General features: G+C 36.6%; 1 protein-coding gene across 1 annotated transcript in view; it reads left to right on the top strand.

Moving 5' to 3' along the window:
- FAF1 (Fas associated factor 1) overlaps positions 1-24,894 on the top strand; it is a 171,571-nt gene that overhangs the window by 97,114 nt on the left and 49,563 nt on the right. Inside the window, exons 9-12 of the mRNA XM_037404855.1 lie at positions 15,004-15,099; positions 16,792-16,918; positions 17,723-17,786; positions 18,861-18,942. Of these exons, the coding sequence (XP_037260752.1) occupies positions 15,004-15,099; positions 16,792-16,918; positions 17,723-17,786; positions 18,861-18,942 (369 nt within the window). The remainder of the gene's footprint in view (positions 1-15,003; positions 15,100-16,791; positions 16,919-17,722; positions 17,787-18,860; positions 18,943-24,894) is intronic.

Below are 24,894 nucleotides of genomic sequence, written 5' to 3' on the forward strand. Positions count from 1 at the left end.
AGTGGTAAACTTCAATGGAAAGTTTTCGCAGGACCAACAGTGTCTTAATTTCTCTGAAGCACCTAGCTAGGGACAGTCAGTAGCATTAGTCACTGTTACCAGCTCACTCTGAAGTAGCCTCTTGTCTCCTGCAGGTATGTGGGCTGTTTGACCTCTTCAGTCCTCTGTGATGTTGGTTCACTTGATGCTCAGCTGGGCTTTCCTCCAAACCAATTGCATATTTTGCCATGTAGTAATAGCACCTTGTGTATATTAAGCTGTATCCCAGATTTCATAGGAGAGTGCTTTTGCTCTTGTTTTTAGAGATCTACTCCTGAGGTAACTCCCACTCAACAAGCTGGTTTGAAAATATGCTAAAAAATTGCCTTTGCTGATAAAATTATGTTCAGCCAGAGTTTAACCTACAACTGTATCCTGTTAAAAAGTTTTAATTCTCTATGCTTTTGGAACTTCCATCTTGGAGATCCCTTTGTACTTTCATCAAACACTGTATTGTCACAGAAACATCTCTGAATGGTGATGTGTTCGGTGGAGCAACCCTGCAGGCAGAGTTCCTCTTTCAGGACTACTCACAGAGGGTATGATTTGGCATAGGCAGTAGGTGCTGAGGTTCTTGGAGTACTCAATGAAGAAAGAGAGAGGTAATTCAGATTCAGTAACAGGAGTGGTCTTCATTTAGGTGCTCTAACTCACCTTGCAGAAACTAAAGTATTCATGTCAATGACAAGAAGTTACAGAAGGACCACATTTATTTCATGCCCTGCTGAGAGAAGCTAGCAAGAGCTATTATCAAAGACTCCTTTTCTTCTCAGTCATTTAATAGTAGCAGCTTCTCTTTTATTCTATGCTCTTGGAGAGCAGAATAGAAAGTGATAATCTCCTTGGAATACAGCAGACACCTGTTTGATAAGTGGTAAATGCATTATTCCTGGAGGATTATCACAGTGGTGCTTGTTTCTTTGTAATGAAACTCTACTATATAAGCAGAGCAGAGCTTCGTTAGAAGATGTATGAAAATCCATTGCAAGACATTGAAGGTGTTTGGGACTCTGTAAGCAGAGTTTCGCTTTAAGTAAGTGTATGGTAAGTGGGCTTGCCTTGTAGTAGCAGAAGAAAGCTATGTAAAATTACAGAATCACTTTTGTTGTTTTATATGTGAGTGAGAATGTTTTCTATTGGTAGAAATTCACTTGGGGTTTCTTCTAGTTGTGTGCAGAGCCTGATACAACAGTCTTGAATGCCTCCTTTAAAAAAAGTGGTATTTAAAAAATGTTAAATCAGTCCATAGATAACTTCTTAAATGCTTAGAGTGAAGCTAATCTGGTCCTCTGTTGGGAGTTTTGGGTTAAAAATCCAATAAGCTGTTGATAAAGCATGTAACCAAAAAATAATTAGTTGATAAAACTCTTTTAGACAGGCAACTTTCTCTACCAAAACAAGAGCTCATGTTTTCAATAGTAATCACTGGATTGAATTACTTTTCTAAATGTAGTTACTGCCCAGTGGTCAAAACGTAGAGCTGAGACAGATTCGTAGCTCTGCAGACTTTACTTATGACATTTAATAAACCACTTTACTTAAGCAACTCAATCCTTTTCATTTCTAAGAGGAGGCCTGAGATTTAATGCCAAACTTCTGTAAAAGTCAAAGAAAAGTAGCTACATGGCCTCAGCTGGATTTCAATAGAAACTGGCCACCTTATTTTTGTTAGGTGGCTCTCAAAATCCAGTCTTAAAGTGCTGGGAGTGTTCCATGCTTGTCTAGTTCTTGGAGGTCTCTGAGTAGAAAGACCCTTTATAAATGCTTACTTTCTTTTAGTTATTTATGTTCTTTATTTTTTGTTTGTCACACTTGGAACTGTCATACATCAACCAAGCACATTCAATAGGCAGTATATACTAGATGAACGAAATAATGCGTTTTTAGCTGCAACCACCTCAACCCAGCAACTTACCATTTCAGAATACTACAGTATTGTTTTGTGTTAATACCGTTCATTATTTCTAGCTTTGAACCTTTTTCCTTTGATTGAGGAGGTTATGTACTCAGTGCTTTTAGTTCTACTGATTTAAAGAGTTAAAGGCCTTTCCATGTATTCCAGGTAAGGGAAATGGAAAATAAGAAACAATCATCCTTTTCAGAAGCTCACTTTTAGAAGTCAGTAACACTGTTTTCAAAAGGCTAACATTACAAAAACCTCAGTTGCTCGGAAAGTGCTATCTAGGCAGAAGACACAGCATAAAAAAAATCTGTGTTTGAACCATTTGTTGGAAGCAGTGTTGCTAGCACAACTGCTTGAACTCTGCCAAGGAATTATGTAGTTCTGGAAGCATATTCAGGCACTCTTCTGTTTGCCATCCAAAGCATTGTACAATGTTTTGAAGTAAATGGCATCCCACCATAGACCAGAAACATGCCAAGTATTTGGCTGATACTCTTTGTGAATGCAAAGCGGTTCCCAAGATACATCTCTTGAGTATCTGCGGGCAATACGTGATCTGGATGAATCAAATTGGTTGTTGGTTTACACTGTTGCTTATTTCACTTACAATTGTTTCTTACCTTAAAAATCTGTTTAATGGTTTTGTAGCTCTTCTAATTAGCAAAAAATAGGTGACTTGTGATCAGACTTGGAACAAACAGTATTATTATACTCTCTTCGACAGCAGTTACATAGTTACTTAAAGGAAATGTCAGAAATCTAACAGACACTGTGTTTTAACACAGAAACCGGCAAAGGAAACAGGACATTGTTAGTACCTTGATTGCTTTTCAGCCCTTACACTGTGAAGAATTTAGAGGAAAGGAAATATAGAAAGACAGGTTAATTCTCTGTAGTGTTCTTGCAGTTGAATCCATGAGTCTGAATCCCTGTTAAGGGCAGCTGAATTTTTCACAGCTGCCATTAGAGTATCAAAAGTAAGCAATATCATAAAATAGCATAACCAGACTGCAGAGCATGTGACTGTCCACTAAGAGCTGATGGATGAGCAGATGCTGGTGCTTTCCCACGTTTCCAGGTTGTAGAGGGATTCTTGTCCTTTTTTTTATAGACCTTTTCTTTTGTTTACCTTGATCCTCCTCTCATTTGGCAACATGAAATGGATGAATGCTTTGACTTTGTCACCCAAAGGCAGTCTCTCTCTAGCTTGGGAAAGGTTGGCAATCCCGGTTTATCTATGAATAACACTCTTAGTCATGAGAGATCTTGTTTTGGTGAGAGAATATTTCGGTTCCTGAGACATTCAGGAATGTACAGTGAGTTATGACCTGTTCCCAGGCATGTGTGTTTTATAGATAAATTCACACAGGTGTACTTTATTAATAAACTCACTTAACCAATTTACATGCATAAGTTTTAAGCACTGAGTAATTAGTGAAAGCATTGCCGAGAAACTGGAAATTTGGGAAATGTGTCATTATTTGCATATCAGTATAAAGCAATTACTAAATTAAAGAGTGCACGTTGTGACAAACATGAAGCTCCTTTACTGTTGCTTTGTCAGTGCACATTAACATCAACTTGATGTGAAAGCCTGGCTTTCTCTGCATGAACTAAAAATCCTAAGGCAGAAGTACACAATGAATCACCCAGAGTTTGGAGGCTAGTATGCTGAATTGCCTTGGGGTTCAGACCGAGGAAAGAAAAAACTGATGTAAAAGACCATTGAGAAAACGTATCAGTGGAAAGTAATTAACTCAAGATCCACAATTAGCCTCATGGTCTATACTTAACTGTGTTCCAGGTCTTTCAGCATTTATTTAATTCTGTTACCCTGTGTTTCAAATAGCTGCAAATGGCTTGGCAGATTTTTCATCCTTTTTAATATTTACAGTTTTTGTCTAAGAAGAATGAGCTCTGTAAGTGATCATGGGTATTTATTCCAGTTTCTCAAGTATATCTCTTTCATAGAAGAATCTGTTGTACAAGGAAATAATATTTTCGTTTCGTTTCCTTTAAATATATTTGTGGTTTGAAGCAATATTAAGTACTACAGTATCTGTCTTTCTGCTTTAATCCTAACTTGCTTCACTAGGCTTAATTAAATGAGAAATAATCAAAACCAGGGATAATTTTCTCTTTCATTCAGCTAGCAAGTGAGAATGATAGATTCACAGTAATACGGGCTGGTGGTTAACAGCAACCGTAACAAAAATTGGCATGTGTGTTCACCCAGCGTACCAGAGCTGGGCGTTCCCAGAGAACCAGGCACAACTTTTGCTCAAGCTCGTACAGAAACTTTCAGTAGTGTTTTGTGAAGCGTGCTTTATCATGGTTGTTGCTGTCACTCCAGCATCCCTCATATGCTGTCTCAAAGACAAGCAAACTCTATGCTGGGCCATGGACTCTTCTCCAGCCTCCCTTCTTCCACCTCTGTGCTGTTTATCTGCAAGTTGATTCCAGAGCATCTTTACCATGCTGCTGCCTTCAGCATGCTGTGTAAAAATCTCCCAGGGTTGTGCCTTTATGCTGCATCAGAAGGAATAAGATACATATGTTTAATATGTACCTTTTGGGATAAACTGCAGAAGAATTTCAGAGAATTAAGCAAAGCAACCTCTTAATCCTAATCTGAAGAATTTATCAATTAATAATCGAGAATAATTAATAATAAAGCTAACATTTTCTAGTTTTATTAATATTTAAGATACTTTCTTCGATTTGGTAGTCTTGAACTTTTAGGTTCTGTGTTTTAACCCTATTGCATTCCTTTGTGGTCTTTAATCTTCCTTATAGTTCAAAGATCTACCATGGGAACATGACTGAACTCCTTGGAATGAATTTCCTACAACCTGTGTTGACAGGTTTAAATTACGTACTCTGACACTGTTCTTGTGGCTGGATTAGAAACTTTTTTTCAAGTTAAACCTGCGATAAGTAATTGTCACAGCGCGCTGGCACAATGCTAATTTGAAGTGACATGTCCAAACTGGCCTCAGTAACATGAAGAACCCTAACAGGTGTGAGGGGTGGATCTTCCCATGGGCCCTGCTGAACTTCTAACAGGGGAAAAATAGTAGAAAAAGTGAAATGAACCTTGAATAAAGCTGTCAGCAGTAATTATCTCAACAACACTTTGTGAGGAGTTAAAATAAGCATTGCTGATTTATAACCTGAACACACTCCACCCTAGAGATTTTTTTTCATCCAGTTAGTGTTTAAAATGAAATGTTGAATACCTGTCAAGATTATTATTTTTTTTTGTATTGAAGATGCATAATGAAAATTAAGTTATTTTCCAGAGGAAGTAAATTTCAAGGGCTGTCAAATTTTTTTACCACATCTGTTTGGTTTAATATTTGTACAATAGTTTAATAAAACAAACAAACCTAGAGCATACTTGACTGTTTTTCCCAGATAACGCTATTTGATATCAAAAGATGAAGTGGCTAATGTAGAATTACATCCACTTTTTATTGTTGTTCAAGGAGGGATAAGGGCTTACATGGTAGTAGATGAACTTTGGTTGGTTGATTTATTTTTTTTTTTAAATTATGTACTAAACCTGAATAGCAATGTCTTGTTGACCAGTATAGACTAAAGAGAGCCCTTCAGTTCCATATAGTAAATCTTTGAGTCTCGTAATTAATTTCATAGTACAAAAAAAAGCCCTTGTTTTCAGTAAATTAAAAAAAAATGCATTTGATAGACTTTTTTTTCCAAAATCATAACGTACCTTCATTTTACAGTGAGTTACTTGCTCATTGTTGGTCTGATAACACTTGTTTTATGTATACAATGTATTTCAGTATGGATAGAAATAATTTTACAGTCTGTTACTGATGAAAGAAAAGTGAGCTTTGAGAAAAGAGCAAAGCAAAATATAAACATTAATTCACAGAAAACCTTTAATTTCTTGATGTTTTAAACATTACTTTTAAACATAAACATGTGGGAATTCTTAAACCATACATCACTTTGAGATTATATGCTGAAAACAAGATAGATTATTTAATGCATAATTATACAGCAATAAGTGATGGGTTTGAAAGTGTTGAGCACCTATTTGTTCCCGAGGAATTTAGTGAGGGTTTGGCTGAGCACAATAGGCTGCCCACACATTGTTAATAATGCTTGGTTAAACACTGAGAACTAGAGCCATGGCAAGAACAACCTCATATGAAGGGTCTCTCATGTCATAGCATCATTTTTCTTGAAATGATGAGACTCTGAGTATCCTCAGAAACAGCATGAGTTGCTTGGGAGTCCACTGCCTCCTTCCTGAATGGATTGGTTTCTCTGTGTTTGGGTCTGCAATCCAGAAGGAGTACGGGGCCATCTGATATTCTCTGGAGAACTGCAAAAAATTGCCAAAGGGTTCCCACACTCTAATTTCCCCTGCTTCAATACACATATTCAAGGACTGTGCTGGATGCATTTAGAAACCACTATTTCCTTCAACGGTTTGTATAATGGAAAACTTCCCACTCTTACATTTCAAGTGTGGAGGCATAACTGCCATCATTCAGTTGCTCTGCCTCTCCTTCACTTCTACACTTTGATTTTTCCCATATGCCGCATTAACCTGTCTCCCTTTCACAACACAAATATTCCTTGCCTTATGTTTTGCTCACTTCTTTAATCTCAAAAGGATAGGTTACAAAAGGAAAATGGAAATGCTAGTGAGCTGGGAGCAGCAGCCTCAGCCATGGAGCAGCCTGGCCAGTCTTGCTCCAATGGTAAGCAACAAGCAGAATAACTTATTTTCTAGGTGTTTCAAATAGATTGTTTTATAATTTGTTCCTTTGTGTGTTAGGGGAGGAAAGTTAGGTTGGACAGGTCTGAAGTTCCCTAGATCACCCAGAGGTTCTGGTGTAAAGATCTGAGGTTTGAGGCATGGGTCTGTGCCTTCATCTAGCCCTGCTGAAAAAGTATTTCTCTCCAATTTCCCATTCTGTGCAGGTAGTGTAGTAATCTTTTTGAACAGGGAACTTAATGTGTCTAGTGAGGAGAGATAAGTGGCATCTTGGTAGACCGGGAGAAATTAATTTGTTTGAATTCTTCTGAGATCTGCCCGTCAAGAAGAAGGGATTAGCAATGATGAATATGCCTTACAGACATCTAAACTGAACTCTGTCTAGACTAAGAAGTGAGAGAATTTCTCACTTATCACAGTGTTACCTGCCCTGGCTGAAAGGATAAGGAATGGAACTAGAGATATGGAAAGGCTGCATTGCAAGCACCATGCTAGTCAGCCAAGATGTAGAAAACTGATGAATTGTCTTATTTATTACATTACTACTTTTGGTGCCCTTGGGCTATGAAAGCGTTTGATCCCTAATATGCCTCGTATTCAAACTCAGCTAGTAGTACCATATGCATATAGATTATAATAGAAAGAGGAGTAAGTAAGAAGAGTTTAATTTGAAAACTGAAAATCTTGATAAAGCTCCTTCCTTGCCTCTCTCTCCTTATCCCTTCTCTTACCTGATGAGGGGAGAAAATCATCATCCAACAAGATGCTTCAACAAGAAAAATGATCTAATTATATGGAAGTGAAATTTTCACGGTGGAGACACCTGCCAGTCATTGGGTATTTTGCTACGGGCACCTCTGTCTTAGGTTATTTTGAATAATTGAGCATGGCATGTTATGAAATGTACTCAGTCATGTTTGTTTCTTTATACATTAGCCATGTATCAGTGAGTAAACGAGTAAATGAAAAAGCTAAGCAGCTCACATTTTGAGCACGGTGAAAGGGCTGTCACATGGAGTATTTGAACCAGGATTAGGTTTCAGTCTGTAGGCAACAGTGCATTCATTTCTGATTAAGAATTTTTTGTGTGATATATGTGTGTTATAAATCTCTATGTGTGTACTTCAGCCTGCTACACAGTCTCTACAAAGAGCTGTAGTTCAGCTGATGACCCTCTGATTTATAAGTGTTATTTTGGGATATCGTTTCCATGTTTGTATTTGTTTCTAACATGAAACTGCAGCTAGTTAGTATTGACAAGCTAGTTATGGCCAAAGCACTAAATAGCAGCCACAAGTGCCTTATGTTTCACAGTTGGTATATCCTATAATAATAATTGAAAGTGGTTGGAAGATTGTAGTTGTGGTGAAATTCCCCTTGTTAAAGCAGCTCTGATGCAAAGACTTTTCAAGTTTAGCATGAGCTTCTGTCTTAATTAGATGACTTTTTATTCACAACGACTTTACAACACTTTTAATAATACTTTGAATGTTGCTCACATACTGCTGTTGTTTCTAGGGCAGAAGAAAGGTGTTTGGGTTTCAAGATGTTTGTATAATCTCTATCAAATTGACTTCACAGGATCAGTATGTAATATTTTTGGCACACCTTTCTGGAGATAATCTCTTACTTCTGAAGCAGAGTACTGGTTGCACAATGATAACAGTGAAGGCATAAAACTCTCAAACCAATACTGTGATGAGAGCTACTGCAGTTACTGACATGTGGAGGCTGTTTATCCAGCCAGAACTCCATATTACAATACGTGCTAACAGCAGATTTATCTTCCGCACAGATACTCTGTGGGCTTGATTTTTTTTTTTTCCTTGTGCTCAACCAGGGGAAAACAGGTATTGCCAGTTTTCACCAGAATTAATATAAATACCCAGAACATTAAGTATGATTCTGGAATTGATTGGATGTGGTGCTCTAAAGATACTGCATTACAGAGAAATGGGTGGGAAAGGCACTGCACTGGGTGAAGCACCTTGTTGTTTTAGGCTAAGTATGAGAGCTACAGCAAACAGAAACTAGAGATGCCAGCTGGAAAGATTTGGGATTAGGTAATCTGAGTCTTCCTTAACTCTTCTAGATTATAAAACCCAAAAGGCTAATTTATGTACTTTGTAGGCTAAACCTGCCTATCCCAATTTGAATATACACAAGTTTTAATTCTACCTATTCAACATTATAGAGTCTGAAAGGATGTACCTCCTTGGCAATTACACGTGGAGTGACGCCTTTGGGAAGGATTCCTTCTGTGACTTCTTCCATCCATCTGTGCTAGTCAGTGTAGCTGGAAAGCTGGAACTATAATTTTACTGAAGTATTTTTCAGGATGCTGGAACTGGAGGGCAGGTTATTAAGACTTCCTTTTGCCTAATATATAACAAGCTGACCTTGAGTAGGACTGAGAATTAGTCTGCTTTTTATGGGAGTTTTATGAAGGAGAATCAAGTATCGGAAAACATGGTAGGGTTTTTTGTACACCAGAATTTTGTTTGCTTACCTTATCTCTAGTATTAAAGGCAGAAAACATGGTTTATTTTCCTTTACCTCAGGAGGAAATCATGCTATGAGAATCCCCCCATTTAGTTTTCTATTGAAGCAGATTGTATACAGCCAAATGTAATCCTGTAATAGAAACACAGCTAATTGAATAATTTGACTGATTCATAGCAGTCAGGTAATACAGAAATTACCTTTCTCGTTATGATCTTTTTCCTTTGTGTTAAAAAAACAGTGAGCATGTCCACTGCAAGTTTTTTGTTCTGGTTTAGATTTGTCATTGTCAGATAAAGCCTGTTGCTTCACTTGCTGTGCAAGAGCAAGTGAAACCTGGTATCACTGACAGACTCCTCTCCTTTGCATTTGGATCAAGTGTTCTGTGAATTTTTTTCTGATGCTTTGTAAGATGTATAGTTTGACATCTGAATTTCTGAGAGTGAATAATCAAGAATCTCTAGTTTATGTCCAAAAAATTATATTAGAAAAGAGAATAATACTTTGCTATGGAAAAATAGTACTCCAGTGAGTTGGAAAGGATTCTTCATTTGAGTAGCTCAAACAGTAAAGACAGTTACCCTGTTACAGTGATTGAAATTGTTTCTCATTTTAAGTGGTCTCTTAAACAGCCAAAAGCTTTTTCTTGAAAACTGACAAGTACCAGGAGATAAAGCTGAAGGGCTATGTTTAATGAATTGCCCTGATTAACAGGAATAGTGGTAAGTGCCTGTATATTTAGATAGATGTGTTAATGTACATTAAAGGAAACCAAACAGAATTCCCAGAGCTCAGAACAGTCACTACTTTTCTTGCAAACACTTAACAAAGAGCACAAAATAAATAAAATATTCCTACTTTCCTTAAACATTATCCCTTATGCTTGCTTGTTTTCAGTGGTTCTTGTTTAAAAAAGTTACATCCTTTTAGAGGAAAGGGATCCTTTGATGACAAGTATTCTGTGAACAGTGCAACCTCTCAAGTCACACCAGAGCAGGTCCATTATATATCTGCGGCTCTCATCTTCTGCCAGGTGACTTGTTTTGCAGACTTGTCTTGCCTACTGCACCTGTGAAACTCTGGAGTTTCTGGGGAAGTTTCCTGCTATTGATGACCATGGTAGGGAGTTTGATTTGCTCCAGAGCTGGCTGATATAGGAGCTGTTCCACTGAAGATTGTTGACTTTCTTGGCAGCAATTTGACAGATCATTCTCCATCTCATCCCTCTGGAAAGGCCATATTTTGCAATGATAAGCACTGAGAGGATCATAGGCCTAATGGATAAGTCTGTAAATTATGTGCTTCAAGAGCCTGCCTGTTTTCCTACCATAACTTATATTCTGAAGTATGTTCTGACTTAAATACAGGCAGCTTAGTGGCAGCAAGAGTTGTCTTAGTGTTTTGTTTGGATTACTGGATTGCTAGAGAGACTTGTGTCCATATTTACATGGAGCAAAGAGTGTGCGTTTCGAAAATGACTGTGATGATGAGGAAGATGGTCCAGTTCTTTACAGGTTATGGCTGGCCACTTTGGATGCCCAGCTATATTCTGGAAGGTGTTAGAAAGCTCTTAGAGCTTGCCTTCCTACTTCCCTCATTAGATACGGTTGCCATTAGAAGCTCTTTTGAAGTGCTGTTTTTCTCTATCAGTGTGTGGCTGAATATGAGGAAGACCAATTTGTCATATCCAATTACTGCTTTCCTGATGCAGCACACTGAGCTTATAATTTTTGTATCAGCATTTCTCAGTGGAGCTGCAGTTCTCTGCTCGTATCATTCCTTCACGTTCCTACTACTGTTTGTTTCTCAGATCTTCAGTGTCTCTGTTAAATATCTCTGGACTGGTACAAGTGACTGAGTTTGCTCCTTCCTTTGTAATTCCAGAAGTCTGCAAGAGTGGCAAATTAAGCTGTGCCAAGAAACACTTTTTAGAAAATTGCAAGCTTGTGAGATTATGGGCTCGTAATTTTTCCTATTATTCTGAGCATGCGATGGCAGCATTCTGGAGTTACAGGCTCTCAGTGATTTCTTCCCCTGCTGCAGACATATTTGTGTCATGAAATATTTGAAAACATGGTCTTTTAGATTGTTCTAAAGGATGTATCTGGAAGTTTCTACATAAAAATGATACTTTCTAACAGGAAGAATAATTTGTTGTTTAAAGCACCTGGTCTCGCTCCAGATTTGGCAAATATTTTTAGGTTGATCCGGAAAGTTCTTGGCAAAGAATCCTGCATGTTTGGATCAGAAAAGACGTTGCTTAACTTTATCCCCCAATTATTAATGCTGGCAATTGAAATACAAATCATCTTACACTGAATGTTTACAAATAAATTCAGTGTCTTAGTGTTGGAAAGCACAAGTGAGCATCAGACTTTTTTTTTTTTTCTTTCTAAATTATAAGGTTTGGTAGCAGTCTTTCTTTTAGTGGTTAAAATACATTTCAAGTATCCTTTGTGCACTTTTAGTCCAGGTCATACCATGACTTTTTTCATGCCAGTAACAATCTGTTCAGTATCTCTGCTGTCTCCTAAAAGGACTCTCCTGCTGCCACTCTTTCTGGAACGTGTCAAGGCTTCAGTCTTGTTGTTCTTAAAAAGCTATAAGAAGCCAAAAGGAGATTACGTAAATTTTCTGCGAGCACACAAGCAGTCTATACACAGTGCTGGACAAGAGATCTGGCTTGTCAGTAATCATCTTGAGTTGCTTTTTGCAAGTCATTTTGCCTATTTCTGATTCTGTTTAACTTTCCACCTCATGTACCTTTCAGCTGTGATACCTTTTTGAGTAGGGATTTGCCTATGTGTACATTTACTGCCTAGAAAAATGGACTAACCTTATTTATTTTTGCTTCAGTGTATTGTTTATTTCATAATCTATACCTTGCTCATTATTGGTGTCGAGAGTCCTGCATATGTGTCTTTCAATGTCCTTTCTTGTCCACATGAAAGCTATCTGATTCAAACTATAGCACTTGGGTAACAGTGATTTTCATTGAGAAAAAGAAAATATTCTGAAAAGTTAGTGACTTCTGAGTCTTTGCACAATCAGATGGGTTCATGAGTGGAGAATATGGGTAACCAGCATTTTCAGTTTTGGAGTTGGTAAAAAAGATTCTGTCCATTCCCATGGGAAGAAGGCTGCAACGCAGCAATTTCTATATCTAATGTACTGTAACTCTGTTTGGGAGTAGGCAAATGCAATATTTAGAAAGAAAAGACTCTCTAAGAGCAGCCTGCCTTCTAAACAGTTCTTGCCCACTGAGAGACTTCAGCAGTGCTCCTGTCAGAAAGCTGGCCTGCATTCCAAATATTTGTAAAAGTTGAGGGTTTGCTATCCACGGCATCAGACTGAGCTGCCTGGAAAGTAATCTTTTGCTTAGTGATGATGTTTTTATGATTTCCAAAATAAAGATTAAACCTTCTGGTGCAAGAGTCTTGGCTTGAGAGGGGACCCTGTCCTTTATCTTAGAATGAAGATAACTTAATTCTTGAGAAACGGTCATGCTGCAAGATTATTTTGAAATGAAAGGCAGAACTTCTATTTATCCTAGCCTTTCCTTTCCAAAAAAACTTCTCCAAAGAAAAAGCCAAAGGGGAGGGCGATTTCTCACACAAATGTGCACAAAAAACCAACATTCCAGCAACTGTCTGGAGAGTAGGATGAAATGTGCTTTGGTGTTGAACCCCTTCTGCTGTTAACTGATTTTTGAGAGACGCTTTGACATTATAATATAGGGTTGCAAATTGGAATTGCAACACCCTGCTATTGGGCCAAGTGATGAAGCAGCACAATAACTGCTTGCTTGATCTTACCACTCTTTCTTTAACGTGTATGTAAAAGAGACCAGGAACATTTCCAGGCATCTGTCAGGGTATTTGATGTTGTTAGATAGGGAACTTCAGCCTGTGGGTGGTTAGTGTGCTTGTGTGTATGTTTTACCAGTATTTTATACAGTGTGGTAACTACAGGGCAAAATTTCAGGTTTTATAACAGTTGGGGGTTTGTTTATTACTAAAAGCTTATAAAACTACTAATTAAACTGGTGGATTATTACAGAGAATACAGTTCTTATGCTCTTGTCACAGGAGTTTCATAGGTAATTGGTCTTGACCTGTATGTCGTCTTTAATATTTCATTTGCTCCAGAGTATTATTACTCACTTCCTTGAAGACGATAGCTAGGCTTTTTACGCAGCTAAACTCTTGTTTAACCTTGCTATGAGAATGTGACAGCAGGCTAGTTCAGACAGGTTAACATTCATTTGGTAACCAGGCTGCTTAATCAGCCTGCTTCAACCTGCAGCAAATTAAATCTTTGTGAGTTCTAGCAGGCAAGTGATAAAGTCATTCTGAATTACGTATAAAAATAAATGGGGTATTTTCAGTGCTCATGGCAGTAAATGAAATTTAAGGCTTATTATTTATTCTTGGATTTTTGTTGAGGATGATTGAAATTTATTTTACCTTAATGTTTTTACAGTCTAATTAGGAGAGTGCTGTATTTCTGAAATATGTAATGTAAATCTCTCATTCTGTGCCCTGGAAAATTAGTAATCATTTTTATAGGATCTAGACAATCTTTTTCTGTCCTCTCCATGTTTCTTCTGAGGAAACCATTAGAAACAGTATTTTAAACATACAGCCAGAACTATCTTTCTTCATGTCACTGAAATTTGTACAGCATCAAATAATTTGTCATTGCCAAAATGAATTGGCTATCTTTATTTAAGAGCTATTTGCATTGTAAATTTAGCCCATGTATTATCAAGACAGGGCTTGGGTGCTTCTGAGGATTCTACTTGTGGTAATCAACCTCACTTGACTGGGACTGATGCGCTTTGCAGAAGAGGGCAGAAGGCTGGGTGTATGCTTATGCTATATAAAGAAACATGTGAAGGGTGCTTGAAATGCAAGGATGGCACAGACAGTTCTGATTATAGAGTGGACAATTCTCATTTTTAGTCGTATTAGTACATTTTTAAATGCGATGTAGGAGCAAATCTTCAAATGTTGTTGTTTGCAGGCATCTAATAATTTTGTCTTTCAAATGATCCTAGCTTTTTTCCATTTGCTGTCTTGTTAGTTTTAAAAAGTTGAGATTTAGGCATAGAGCAACAGGCAAAAGTGCTTTTTCTGTTAGCACGGGTTAATGAACGTCTATCTTGTCTGTGTTGACTGCAATTTTGCCAGCACTGTTGGGTTTGCTTGTTTCCTTTTTCATACAAGAAATACGGCCTGTGCCTTTGACAGTAATAAGGACCAAAATGGAGATGAAATGTATTTTTTTAAGTAGCCATGGTGATGGTGTCTTTTACAATGTCTGCCGATTAAACTATTCTTTGAAAATTTTTTTTCAGGATGACTTAACTGTTTTTAAGTAGTTGTATCAGTACCTATCATCTTTATTTAACATTTGATTAGTAATCGGAAAGGAAAAATTTGCATCTACTTTATCAAAGCATACCACTGTAAAAGTTACCACATCCAAATAATGGTTCAAACTGAAGTACTGATTTAGGAGAAAGTTAACAGTTCAAGACAGTTTTGAGTTTGCAGTTCCCTTTAGTTTCTTGTGATGCTCTGTGCATAGACACCTGTAAAACTCAGTTGATGTAACTTTGAATATTATTTTTTTTAGGTATCATTTTAGTTTTTCAGGCTTCTTTCTTTGTTTGTATAATTAATTTGGTCTTCTGAAGGGCAGGCTTCAGTTTGAATCTCAAAGCAACCCAAAGAAAAACAAACCAACATCCTTCAGTTGAGACTGTGGCTTTAATAAACAATCATTGCTTTGTTTGTAGATGACTCTAGCTGTATCGGGACTGACTTTTCCATGCCATCGACTTACAGTTGGAAGAAGATCCTCACCTGTACAAACGAGGGAACAGTCAGAGGAGGTAAGAACACCATATTTATTTTACCAGTATACTCCAGGAAGAAGGAGGGAAAGCTCATTTTGCAATGGTCACTGTCCCTTCGATTGTCAAATACCTCAGCAGAACTTAATCTTAAAAGAATCAATTTACAATTCCTGTATCATGTAACTGTGACAAAGAAAGGAACTGGGGAAATGAGTCGTTGAAGAAAAAGAAGAAAAACACAGCAAGCCATAGTAAGCATTGAAAAATACTCCAAATCAAACAGAAGGTTGAAACATACATTTTTAGTATTAGCAGAAAGATGTTCGCAGACTGTGTATCCCCTGTTTTGTTGTTTCTAACTGTTAATAGCTTGGGTTAAAATTTCCAATGCTTTTGTCATTCCTCAAAATGAATTTAATACAAGCAGTTTTCCATTTTCCACACACTTTTCTTACCATTTTGTTTAGAGAACTATAGCACATAAGGTTTATCTTGCCGCACAAAAGTGATGCGTTTCAATCTGTTTGGCTCGTTCGAGTTGCCAAGACATAGCTGTGAGGTATGGTCAGGAGGCAAGCCTGGATATATGCTGTTGGATAGTTGTTAGGGGACGGTCAGACAATGCTGTTCTAACTATACCTGAAGCACTTAGCAGGGTAAGTAGACAGTTGTTTTCTCCTGGGATATACCAGCATAACTGTGTATCATTTCTGCCTTACTTCATTCTTTCAAAATGATCTGAGTTTGTTCACCTTGTAGAATTTTCTTGTTGACTAGTTCATTCAGTAAACGTTCTTTATGCGTAGCCATTGTAGAAAGAGATCCAGCATGTCTGGAGCTCTTTGCTCCTCTTGTGTTCACTTGCATGCTAGAGCTGAAATAAGTCTCACATTCTGTAATACACTTTGTCACACCTTCAGGCATTCATGTAGTTTTTCTGTAGTGTACTATCGCTGTAACTTCTAGGTCAAGTGGAGCTGGAATAGTCATTCACAAAAGAAGTCAATCTAGAGGCAAGTTAAAGTTGAATAGTTAAAACCAAGGTTCTTCTGAGCTGTTCTATGTTTCAGAGGACAGGAAATCCAAAAGATCTGATGGTGGGGAGTTGGAAGCATAGATGGGACCTTAGCTCCTTGCACAAAAGTATTGTTTTTTTGCAGTTATATTGGTGTGCCAAATAAATCAGACTGTCACTCAACATGCAGTAGTCTGGTGTGCCACGTTAGGACTATGGGTGCTAACTTTGTGTGTCAGAGATTGCAATATGATAGACAGGTACCTTTCCAAGGACTGTCCCTCATCATGCAACTATTGGTAAAGTAGATTGTGTCTGGATGTCTGAAATTACTCATAGAATGTGTGGCTTTTCTCACTCTTTCTTATGCAGTTAAACCAGCTGTAGTGCCATGAGTAGATGAAGTTTAGTACTGAAAATAGCATTAACTTTGGATAAAATTTGCTCAACTATGTGTATACAGAGACAGTTCCTTAGTCATTTAATAATGCATTTTGTCTCATAATACTGCTCTGTCAACCAGACTTCTGTTAAAAATTAGGTCTTATTTATAAAAAGCAGTCTGACAATGCTGTATAAAATAGTAAAATAAACTACAGTAGATCAAGTGGGTTTATATAAATATTTTTCGTCATGTATGTATTTCATATTTCATAGAAGATGATGTCTGTAATAGAGGCTTATGGTGGATTTTGGTTTTTGTTTTTATATAGCAATGCACTGATGTCCATATGGTTAGTGACAGTGATGGAGATGACTTTGAAGATGCTACAGAGTTTGGAGTTGATGATGGAGAAATGTTTGGAGTAGCATCATCTGCCTTGAGGAAATCGCCAATGAGTAAGGGTTGACCATTAATTTACAGTTAACAGGTGATTGTATACGAGTAGTGAGGGCAGAGAGGTATGGTGGGTATCCACAACAAGAAATAGGAAAGTATCTTTTGATAGGAATTTTAGAATTGTTTGGTTGTCATGTCTGATGCAAACATAATCGGCAACTATGAAAGTGTCTTCCAATGGGGGAAGTTTTTTAACTTTATGGTTTTAGCTTATAGTTGGAGAATAATAATTAAACTTGGAGAAATTATGATCTCTAATCATCTGTTCCTGTAGATAACTAGGTTTCCCTGTTCTCTAAATACTACAGATTTTAGCTTCAGCATCTTGTGGTGATTAATATTTTCAGTCATTTACATTAAACAAGTTTTTCAGTAATTATCTGCCCTTGAATTATGAAAAGGATTGAGCAGGAGCAGTCAGTTACCTCCTATATGCAATCTGTGTACTTTTTATTTACTCTAGGCTTGCATTAGTGTATTCAGAAGTTTTTTGACAGCAAATATATGTAATAATATGGAAAACTTTTCAACAATATGTATGGGAAGGTTTGGGGGGAAAAAAAAGAAACAACCTGAGGATTTTGCTGTTTGGAAAGCCTGAATATGTTCATGAGAGCATCTAGAAATTTCATGTCTTTCCAAAAGTTCATAGTTGATCATCTTTCAGGAAATGTATGTGCTGTCTTGGTAACCACTTCAGTAAGCTGTCAACATAAAAAAAAAAAAAAAATCTATGAAGCAACTGAGTTCATGTATTAAAATCTGTTTCCATGAGGTTGCATTTGATTTATTTTTTTTTTAAGTGCCAGAAAATGCTGAAAATGAAGGAGATGCCTTATTACAATTTACAGCAGAGTTTTCTTCAAGGTAAGCTTAGCCTATTAACTGTGCAATTCATGTTACAAACTAAGTAATATATAGTAAATAATGAAAATAAAAATAAACCAAATGTACGCATATTCTTGTAGGATCATAGCATATTTAGGCATCCTAATTTATTTATTTTAAGTTTTAAGTTTTTTAGAACTGTTTCCGAAATAAAATTATTTCGCGGTCCAAGTTAGTGACAGATTCTTGCCTTGTATAATTTGTCACTATTTAATATCATTACTTAATTATGTAAGGGTCCAGAAGGATGATGAAGACTCTGATTATATATAGTCATTTTAAGATGATAGACAGGAACAGAAGAGCTGAAAGTGATGAATATTGAAAAATATATACGGAATTGCAGTAAGAGTTTTCACAATAATTAAGTGGTTGGATAAATCTCTACTTTTAAAAAAAAATACAGAAATACTGGGGTTTTTTAACTTTATGCCACCCATTTTATACCAGGTTGGATGGAGCTTTGAGCAGCCCAGTCTAGTGGGTGGTGTCCCTGCCTATGGCAGGTGGGTTGGAACTAGGTGACCTTTAAGGTCCCTGCCAACCCAAACCATTCTATGATTCTGTGAAATCATACATTGTTAAACAGTTGCCATGTTTCATCAAACAGGTAGAAGTTGCAAACTAACATACTGCAAAGTAATGCAAAGTTATATGCCTTCTGTTTTCAGTCCTCTGTGATGAAATGTTCGTTTATATATGTGAGATGCATTCATGTGTAATACGAGATTAACCTTAAGTTAACCTTTAAGAATATAATAAAGAGAGGAAATAACTATTATTAGAAAATTATATAGAACTTAAGATATCTATGTATGTAAACAAAGTTTTTACAATAAAATTTGTAAGGTAGTAGGCAGGTAGTTTGAACTTTTGAATGCTGGGAGACAGATGGCTTCTAAATATTTCCCTTCTGTCCTTTAGAAGTGTAGTACTTCAGCTTTCAAAAGGTTTAGCCAATGCATTATATTTACAGAGTATTATGACAGGGTAGAATATTGAAATTACTTTTTTTGTAATTTTTTTATTAATTGGAAATTTTATTTCAAATAGATATGGTGACTGCCATCCTGTTTATTTTATTGGATCGTTAGAGGCTGCTTTTCAAGAAGCCTTCTATGGGAAAGCTAGAGATGTAAGTGTGTATTAAAACTACTTTAATATAGGGGGAAACGGAAATCACTGTAAATGTTTCATCTTTATTTTAAAAAAGGCAAACTATGTTTTTGTGTTATCTTGGTTTTTTCTTGTTTGTGAAGAGTTACACTCATTTAGTTGACTGACTAAAATACTTACCTTGGTGGTTGTTGAAATGACATTGAATAACTCATAACTCATGCTTCCCCATCATTCAGGCTGGCTGTACTTTTATTTGGACTCCTTTAGTCATCAAAACTACTCTTTTTCTCCCCACCTACCCCCTTTCTTCCTGAAATAATGGTGTCCTAGCACCAGAAAACACTGGCTGTGGTTGGCAAGTTCAGTGTTGCATGTTGGTTTGAAGGATGGCTAATGAAATTGTAGATGTAAATTGAAAGGTCTCTGAATATAGTGCTCTTTTTTTTTCTTTTTTTTTTCTTTGTACAGCCTTTATCTGCCAAGTAAATTCCAGTACTAAGGTTTGGTTATTTAGTTTTTCTGTACATCGAACCAGACATCTCAAGTTTCTGTTATTCCATGCACAGTTTTAAAATCAGTATTTTAATAAAATTAGAATGGGGATAGTTTATTTAAGTTTTGGTGGCTTGATTCACTGAGGAGAAACCCAAACCCCTGCATAATTAACCATAGATAAAGCTGAAACACAAACAAGAAAATCATGCTGTTTAAATTTACTTTCTGTTGTCGTGATAGATATTTAATTTTAAAATGAAGAATCTTTTGGCTTCCTGTAGTTAATCATATTGGAAGGAACAGCTATGTTATCTTAGGGGCTGTCCTGGTAAGTGAGCAGTGTTGTGAATCTACACTGTATAGCTTAACACATACTTAACATGTGCGCACACTCTTAGTTCAGTGAATATTTTCATGTCTTTGCACACATTTCAGAGCATAAATGGATACAGAATTGTTCAGTGTCAAAGTATTAATTTGTAATAACTTAATTGAAGTGGACTTCAATGCATATTTAAAAGAATTCATATTCAACAAGGCAAAACAAGTGTTTGAATTAGGAAGTTTGTGTCTTTTCATCAGAAGTAGCTGACAGTGTATCAGTATAATAATGGACAAGAGCTCTTTAAGAACTTTCTTAAATATTTTTTTATACCTGTAAATCTGATATTAATGCAGTACAGTTACTTAGTTTTTTAGTACTCAAAGTACTGCTTACACTACTTAATACCACATCTGATTTCTTACATTTCTAGTATTTCATCAGAATTAAGTTATGTATTCAGGAAGGTATTACTTTTGTGGCTTTTTTCTTTGTTTTTTTTCCCCCCTGAATATTGCGTTAATTTTTGAAAGTTCTCCCTCCCAACTATCCTGTGGAATGACATTCTTTTCATTGTAACATTCTGACTTCTAAACAAAGGTATGAGAATGTATAAATATCATTTAATGTTACTGCTTTTTTCCCGTTACAAACAAGTTTTTTCAGTACTGCTTCCTGGAATTAATGAGTAAAGGCATAGATTATTTTATATTTTTATAATTGCATTTCATAAAATAATGCAATATGTGTAGCAGTTAAAGAAAAAAGCTTATGAGAAATTGCAACCTGTATGTCTTGCCTTCTAATTTATACTATGGAGGGCGCTTAATTTTACCAGGGCAACAGATGAGCTTCAGGCACCAGCATTCTTCACTTGAAGTGAGAAATTGAGTTCCAAGAGTAAATAAAAACAAGATTGAAGGTTTAAATCCTCTGCTAGGCTTTTTGAACTTATATACTCATTAAATGTTTATTGGAGTGGTGGGATTACGAAGGATTTGGGTAGCTTCATCAACTGGTATATACTTAATCACTAAGTAAAACACTACATTTGATAGAGTGTTTCTCACGATGCCACACTCAATCCATCTTAATGAAAACTGCTTCAAACTGATTTAATTTGAGAGCACTTGGCAGCTTGAGTGCTCAGAGATCTTAGCCTTTTCTTGACAAATTCTCAACCCTGTCCAGAGCAGAAGGTGCACTCTACAGTTCAGGTCTAGTGAGGCTGCCATCAGCTATGTTTTTAATCTATATTTTGGGCACTTTTTCCCCTCTCAAAAAATATCATTTGATATGAACCTGAAGCCTTTTTGCAGAAATATTTTTGTTTGGGTTAATTTAAGAAAATTAACTTAGGTCAGAACATGTGTTTTTAAACACAGATTATGAGTTAAAATTCCTTTTAAGAAAGTAGATGGTCTGTCAAATCTTAATGTCTTTTCATGTGTTTAAGTTATTTAAGCAAATGTTACTTGAAATAACTTGTAAAAACAGTTTAGATGTTGAACTATTACCTATGTTTTATTTAGCTTTTATTATCATAGCTTTTAATTTCAAGTCTTTAGTTATGATTAACATACATGATGGGTATCTTTTTTTCCTTTAGAGCAACTGCTACCATGATAGTGCCGGTTTTAGGTGGGAGAGATGGAATGAGGTCAAACGTGTAGCTCTACTTTAAGACCTGTATATCTCTTTAGCACCAAAACCACAATAGCCAAGATACTGAGCTTTGCCTTTAACAACTGGTTTCCTTGGTCTTTGGCAATGAAATCCCCAGCTACCTCCTGCAGCCTGATAGTTAAAAGCATTGTGTGTTCATTTCCAAGGCCTATTGCATATGTAACACAATAAAATACTTTCATTATTATGTTTTTAATTGGTTCAGGAAAAGAAAGAGAGAACAAGGTTTATTAAAGTAACAAATAAGTTGTTCTTTTGTGAAAGCCTTCTTCTACTTACTGTGCCACTTGGAAAGAAGCGTTTCTCTGTTAACAGTTAGTTTATGAAGAATAAGCTTACTCTTGCTCAAGTAGCTACACTATCATAGAAATAGCTAGACCTGATGCCATGGAAGGAATCTTAAAATGGACAGTTTTAAAAAAGGTGTTTGGGGGAGGTTTCTTTGCAACTGAAAGCAGTTTGTGGGTGCCTTGTGTTCTGAAACATCAGGGGGTTTATCCTAATTTAAGGCAGTATTGTTATTAATATAGGGTCTTAATCACTGTATTAATCTCACTGAGCTATTTGCTTGAATAATACTAAAGTATTTTCTTCTATTGTAGCTTGTTTGCCTTTTCATTTTTATAGGTGGTTGCTACTTTTTTGTTATGAGAAAGAATAGAGACATCTGCTTTACCTTTTCAGGAGCTCTTATCTTTATATGCCTCTGTCAGATCACCTCCTGCTCCTCTCTCAACCTTTTTGTCCACTGACTTTTAATAAATATGTGAAACATCTCTCTTAGCACAGATTGGTATTGTCACCTCAATATATATTCCTGCATACTGAAAATGAACAGTGTTTTCCCTCTCCTGGATTTCTGTCTTTTAGGTTCAGTTTAATGGCAGCACCATCCCTCTCACATATGGGTACTTTATTTCCTGGATACCTAGAAGAAAGTATGTTCCTTCCATGATTTGATATGTTCAAATAAAAGCTGCTTCATGCACACACACACACAATGGTAGCAGAATATTTTTTGATACAGGGCTTTCTGTAGTATCATTTTTATCTGTGTAACTCAGAAAACTGTCCCTTGTTGTTACTTCAGCTAATTAAGTTCATGCTGAACTTAATACAGGAAAAAGTTTCACAGAGGTAATTAATCTGATTTCTCTTGGAGCACATTACAGGAACAGTATTGACTACCCTCCAGTCATCTTGTCTCAAAAGAGAAATTTGAAGTCTGTCTTTGAGATGCTAACTTGAGTAGAGGAGAGAGGTTGTTCTGAATCCCAGTTGCAGGGCAGCTTATTGATTTAGTCTTCCTCATCTGTTTTTTTCCCCCATTTATTCCCTAAATACTGTCAAGGTGTAAGGCTTCACCGGCACCTTTTACTTCGACTCCAGGCATGTTTTAAATCAAGTCAAATTACTACTCCTAAATTTTATAAAGGAGCTTGATCATATTGTATATCCTAGGTGTGCTTGTAGTTGAGCTGTCTGAGGGTCCTAGATGGAGAAATTAGTACTTTACAGATTCCAATTAACATAAATAATCTGAACACTAATCTACATGATCTGGTTGAAACTGTAAAGGACAGGTACAGAAGTATAACTCTAGGTTCCCAGGAAAAGTAAAGCAGCTACACTATGGTAGATGTCAGTACATAAAATCCAGTTAGGTCCCATGTTGGTTACCTACACTTTCTTTCCAGTCTTGCCTGATGTGTGTGTTAGCAGTTCTGTCCTTTCATTCTTAAATTAATTCTGAACTTGTGGATAATTATTGCTTAGAAATTTTTGCTGCAACATACCAGCTTAGTCATCTCACTGTGTGCCTACACACCCTTTATTCTTCATATCTGAAGAACAGCTTCATCTTTCATATCTGAAATGCTAGTCCTGGATATAGGTCTCTTTTCAGCATCCTCTGTACTTGATATTAAATAATAGACATTTTTTTAAATTCTCTGCCACGCTCTACATTTCCTCCTCTTTCAAAGCCTATGATCTATAGGTCTTATTTGAATTTGGTTTTAATCACTGGATATTCTGTGCATTATGTAAGATGTTACAAGTTCGACTGATTGAAATAGAGATACAACAGTGTAATTGGATCAAATAGTTGGAAGATGAAAGTAGACTAAATCAAGCTCAAAATAAAACACACCTTTACCTGGGAGAGTGGTTAGCCCTTTGAACAGCTTACCATGGTTCATATGTATTCTCCATCACTGATGGTTTTTTGAGACTAGATGTTTTGCTGAAAGATAAAATTACTGAAAGATTCAGTTAGGAGTCAGTTTAGGGTTGTTTTATGCCACATATAATACAAAAGACCAGATCAGAAGAGGGCAGGGACCGTCATCTTGCTCCCACTTCAGGAACCTGTGGAGTACAGTTTGGTTCAGATCCTCTTGTACGAGGCTAGAGACTGGTTAGTGCCCCTTGTCTCTCTTGTCTTTGCCATCTCCTTTGTTTTGACTGGTGCTGGGGGATTTAATAATGCTTATCTTTAACACAGGTTTTGTTCTGTTCTGTGTAATACACAGGGCTTCCTGTGAATCTCGATCTGCTCTATTCCTGCTTTGATCCTTTTTCAAAGCGGAGTAAATTCGAAGGCATATAGCCTTGGTGTTAGAGAGGGTTTGCATTCTGCTTAGGGAAGAAAGGCTTGTGTGTGATAGAGTAGCTGTGTCCAAGAAGGCTGATCATATGATCTCCAAGATCACTTTAGACAGGTGGACCAGATTGTACACTTCAAAGGCTTAAAGATGTGCAGATGTGTCCCTTTGTTCATTTGAATTAGCTCTCACTACATAAAACCTAGAAGAAAAATTAAGATCTTGATTTGTTAGCAGATGTTACATCGTGAACATTTTTGTCAGTCATTACTTGAACTTATAAACCTGAGATTCAAAAATAAACATTCCGGTCTGTGGTTTTGCTGACCCTTGTGATTGTATTTCTGTTATCATTCAAGTTCATATTCTTCTGAGGTATCCAAATTATTGACATTATTAGGAACTGGCTGAGAAGCTCAGATATGTCATTACTGACTGATCATCAATTTACTCTTTCAACCTCATGAAGATCTGTGTTTCTTTCTGTCTCAGTGACAGCTTTTCCTTCATTTCTTCTAATTCTCTACTAATTCTGTAGGGTTCAAGCTTTTAAAACCTTAAGTCTTACTGACATTGATAAGACTTGCATTCCCGAGTATGTTTGTAAATCCAGGCCCCTTCTGAAAATTCCAGTGAATGACTGCCTTGTCTTAAGCATCCACATACTCTGAAAAATACATCACTTGACGACTTAAGTTCCTGAAGTCCTAAGGCCTTTGGAAGTCCCTCAACTATTTAGTGCTTAGAACCTTTTCAGTATCACGTGTCTTCACAGAGACTAGTAAAAGTTCTTCCCCATCGGATTTTTTTTCTTGGTTAAAATTTTACGCTAAGTATATGACCCCCAAGTCATATTTTT

This window comes from Falco rusticolus, chromosome 11 (genome assembly GCF_015220075.1).
Source record: "Falco rusticolus isolate bFalRus1 chromosome 11, bFalRus1.pri, whole genome shotgun sequence".
Lineage (NCBI taxonomy): Eukaryota > Metazoa > Chordata > Aves > Falconiformes > Falconidae > Falco > Falco rusticolus.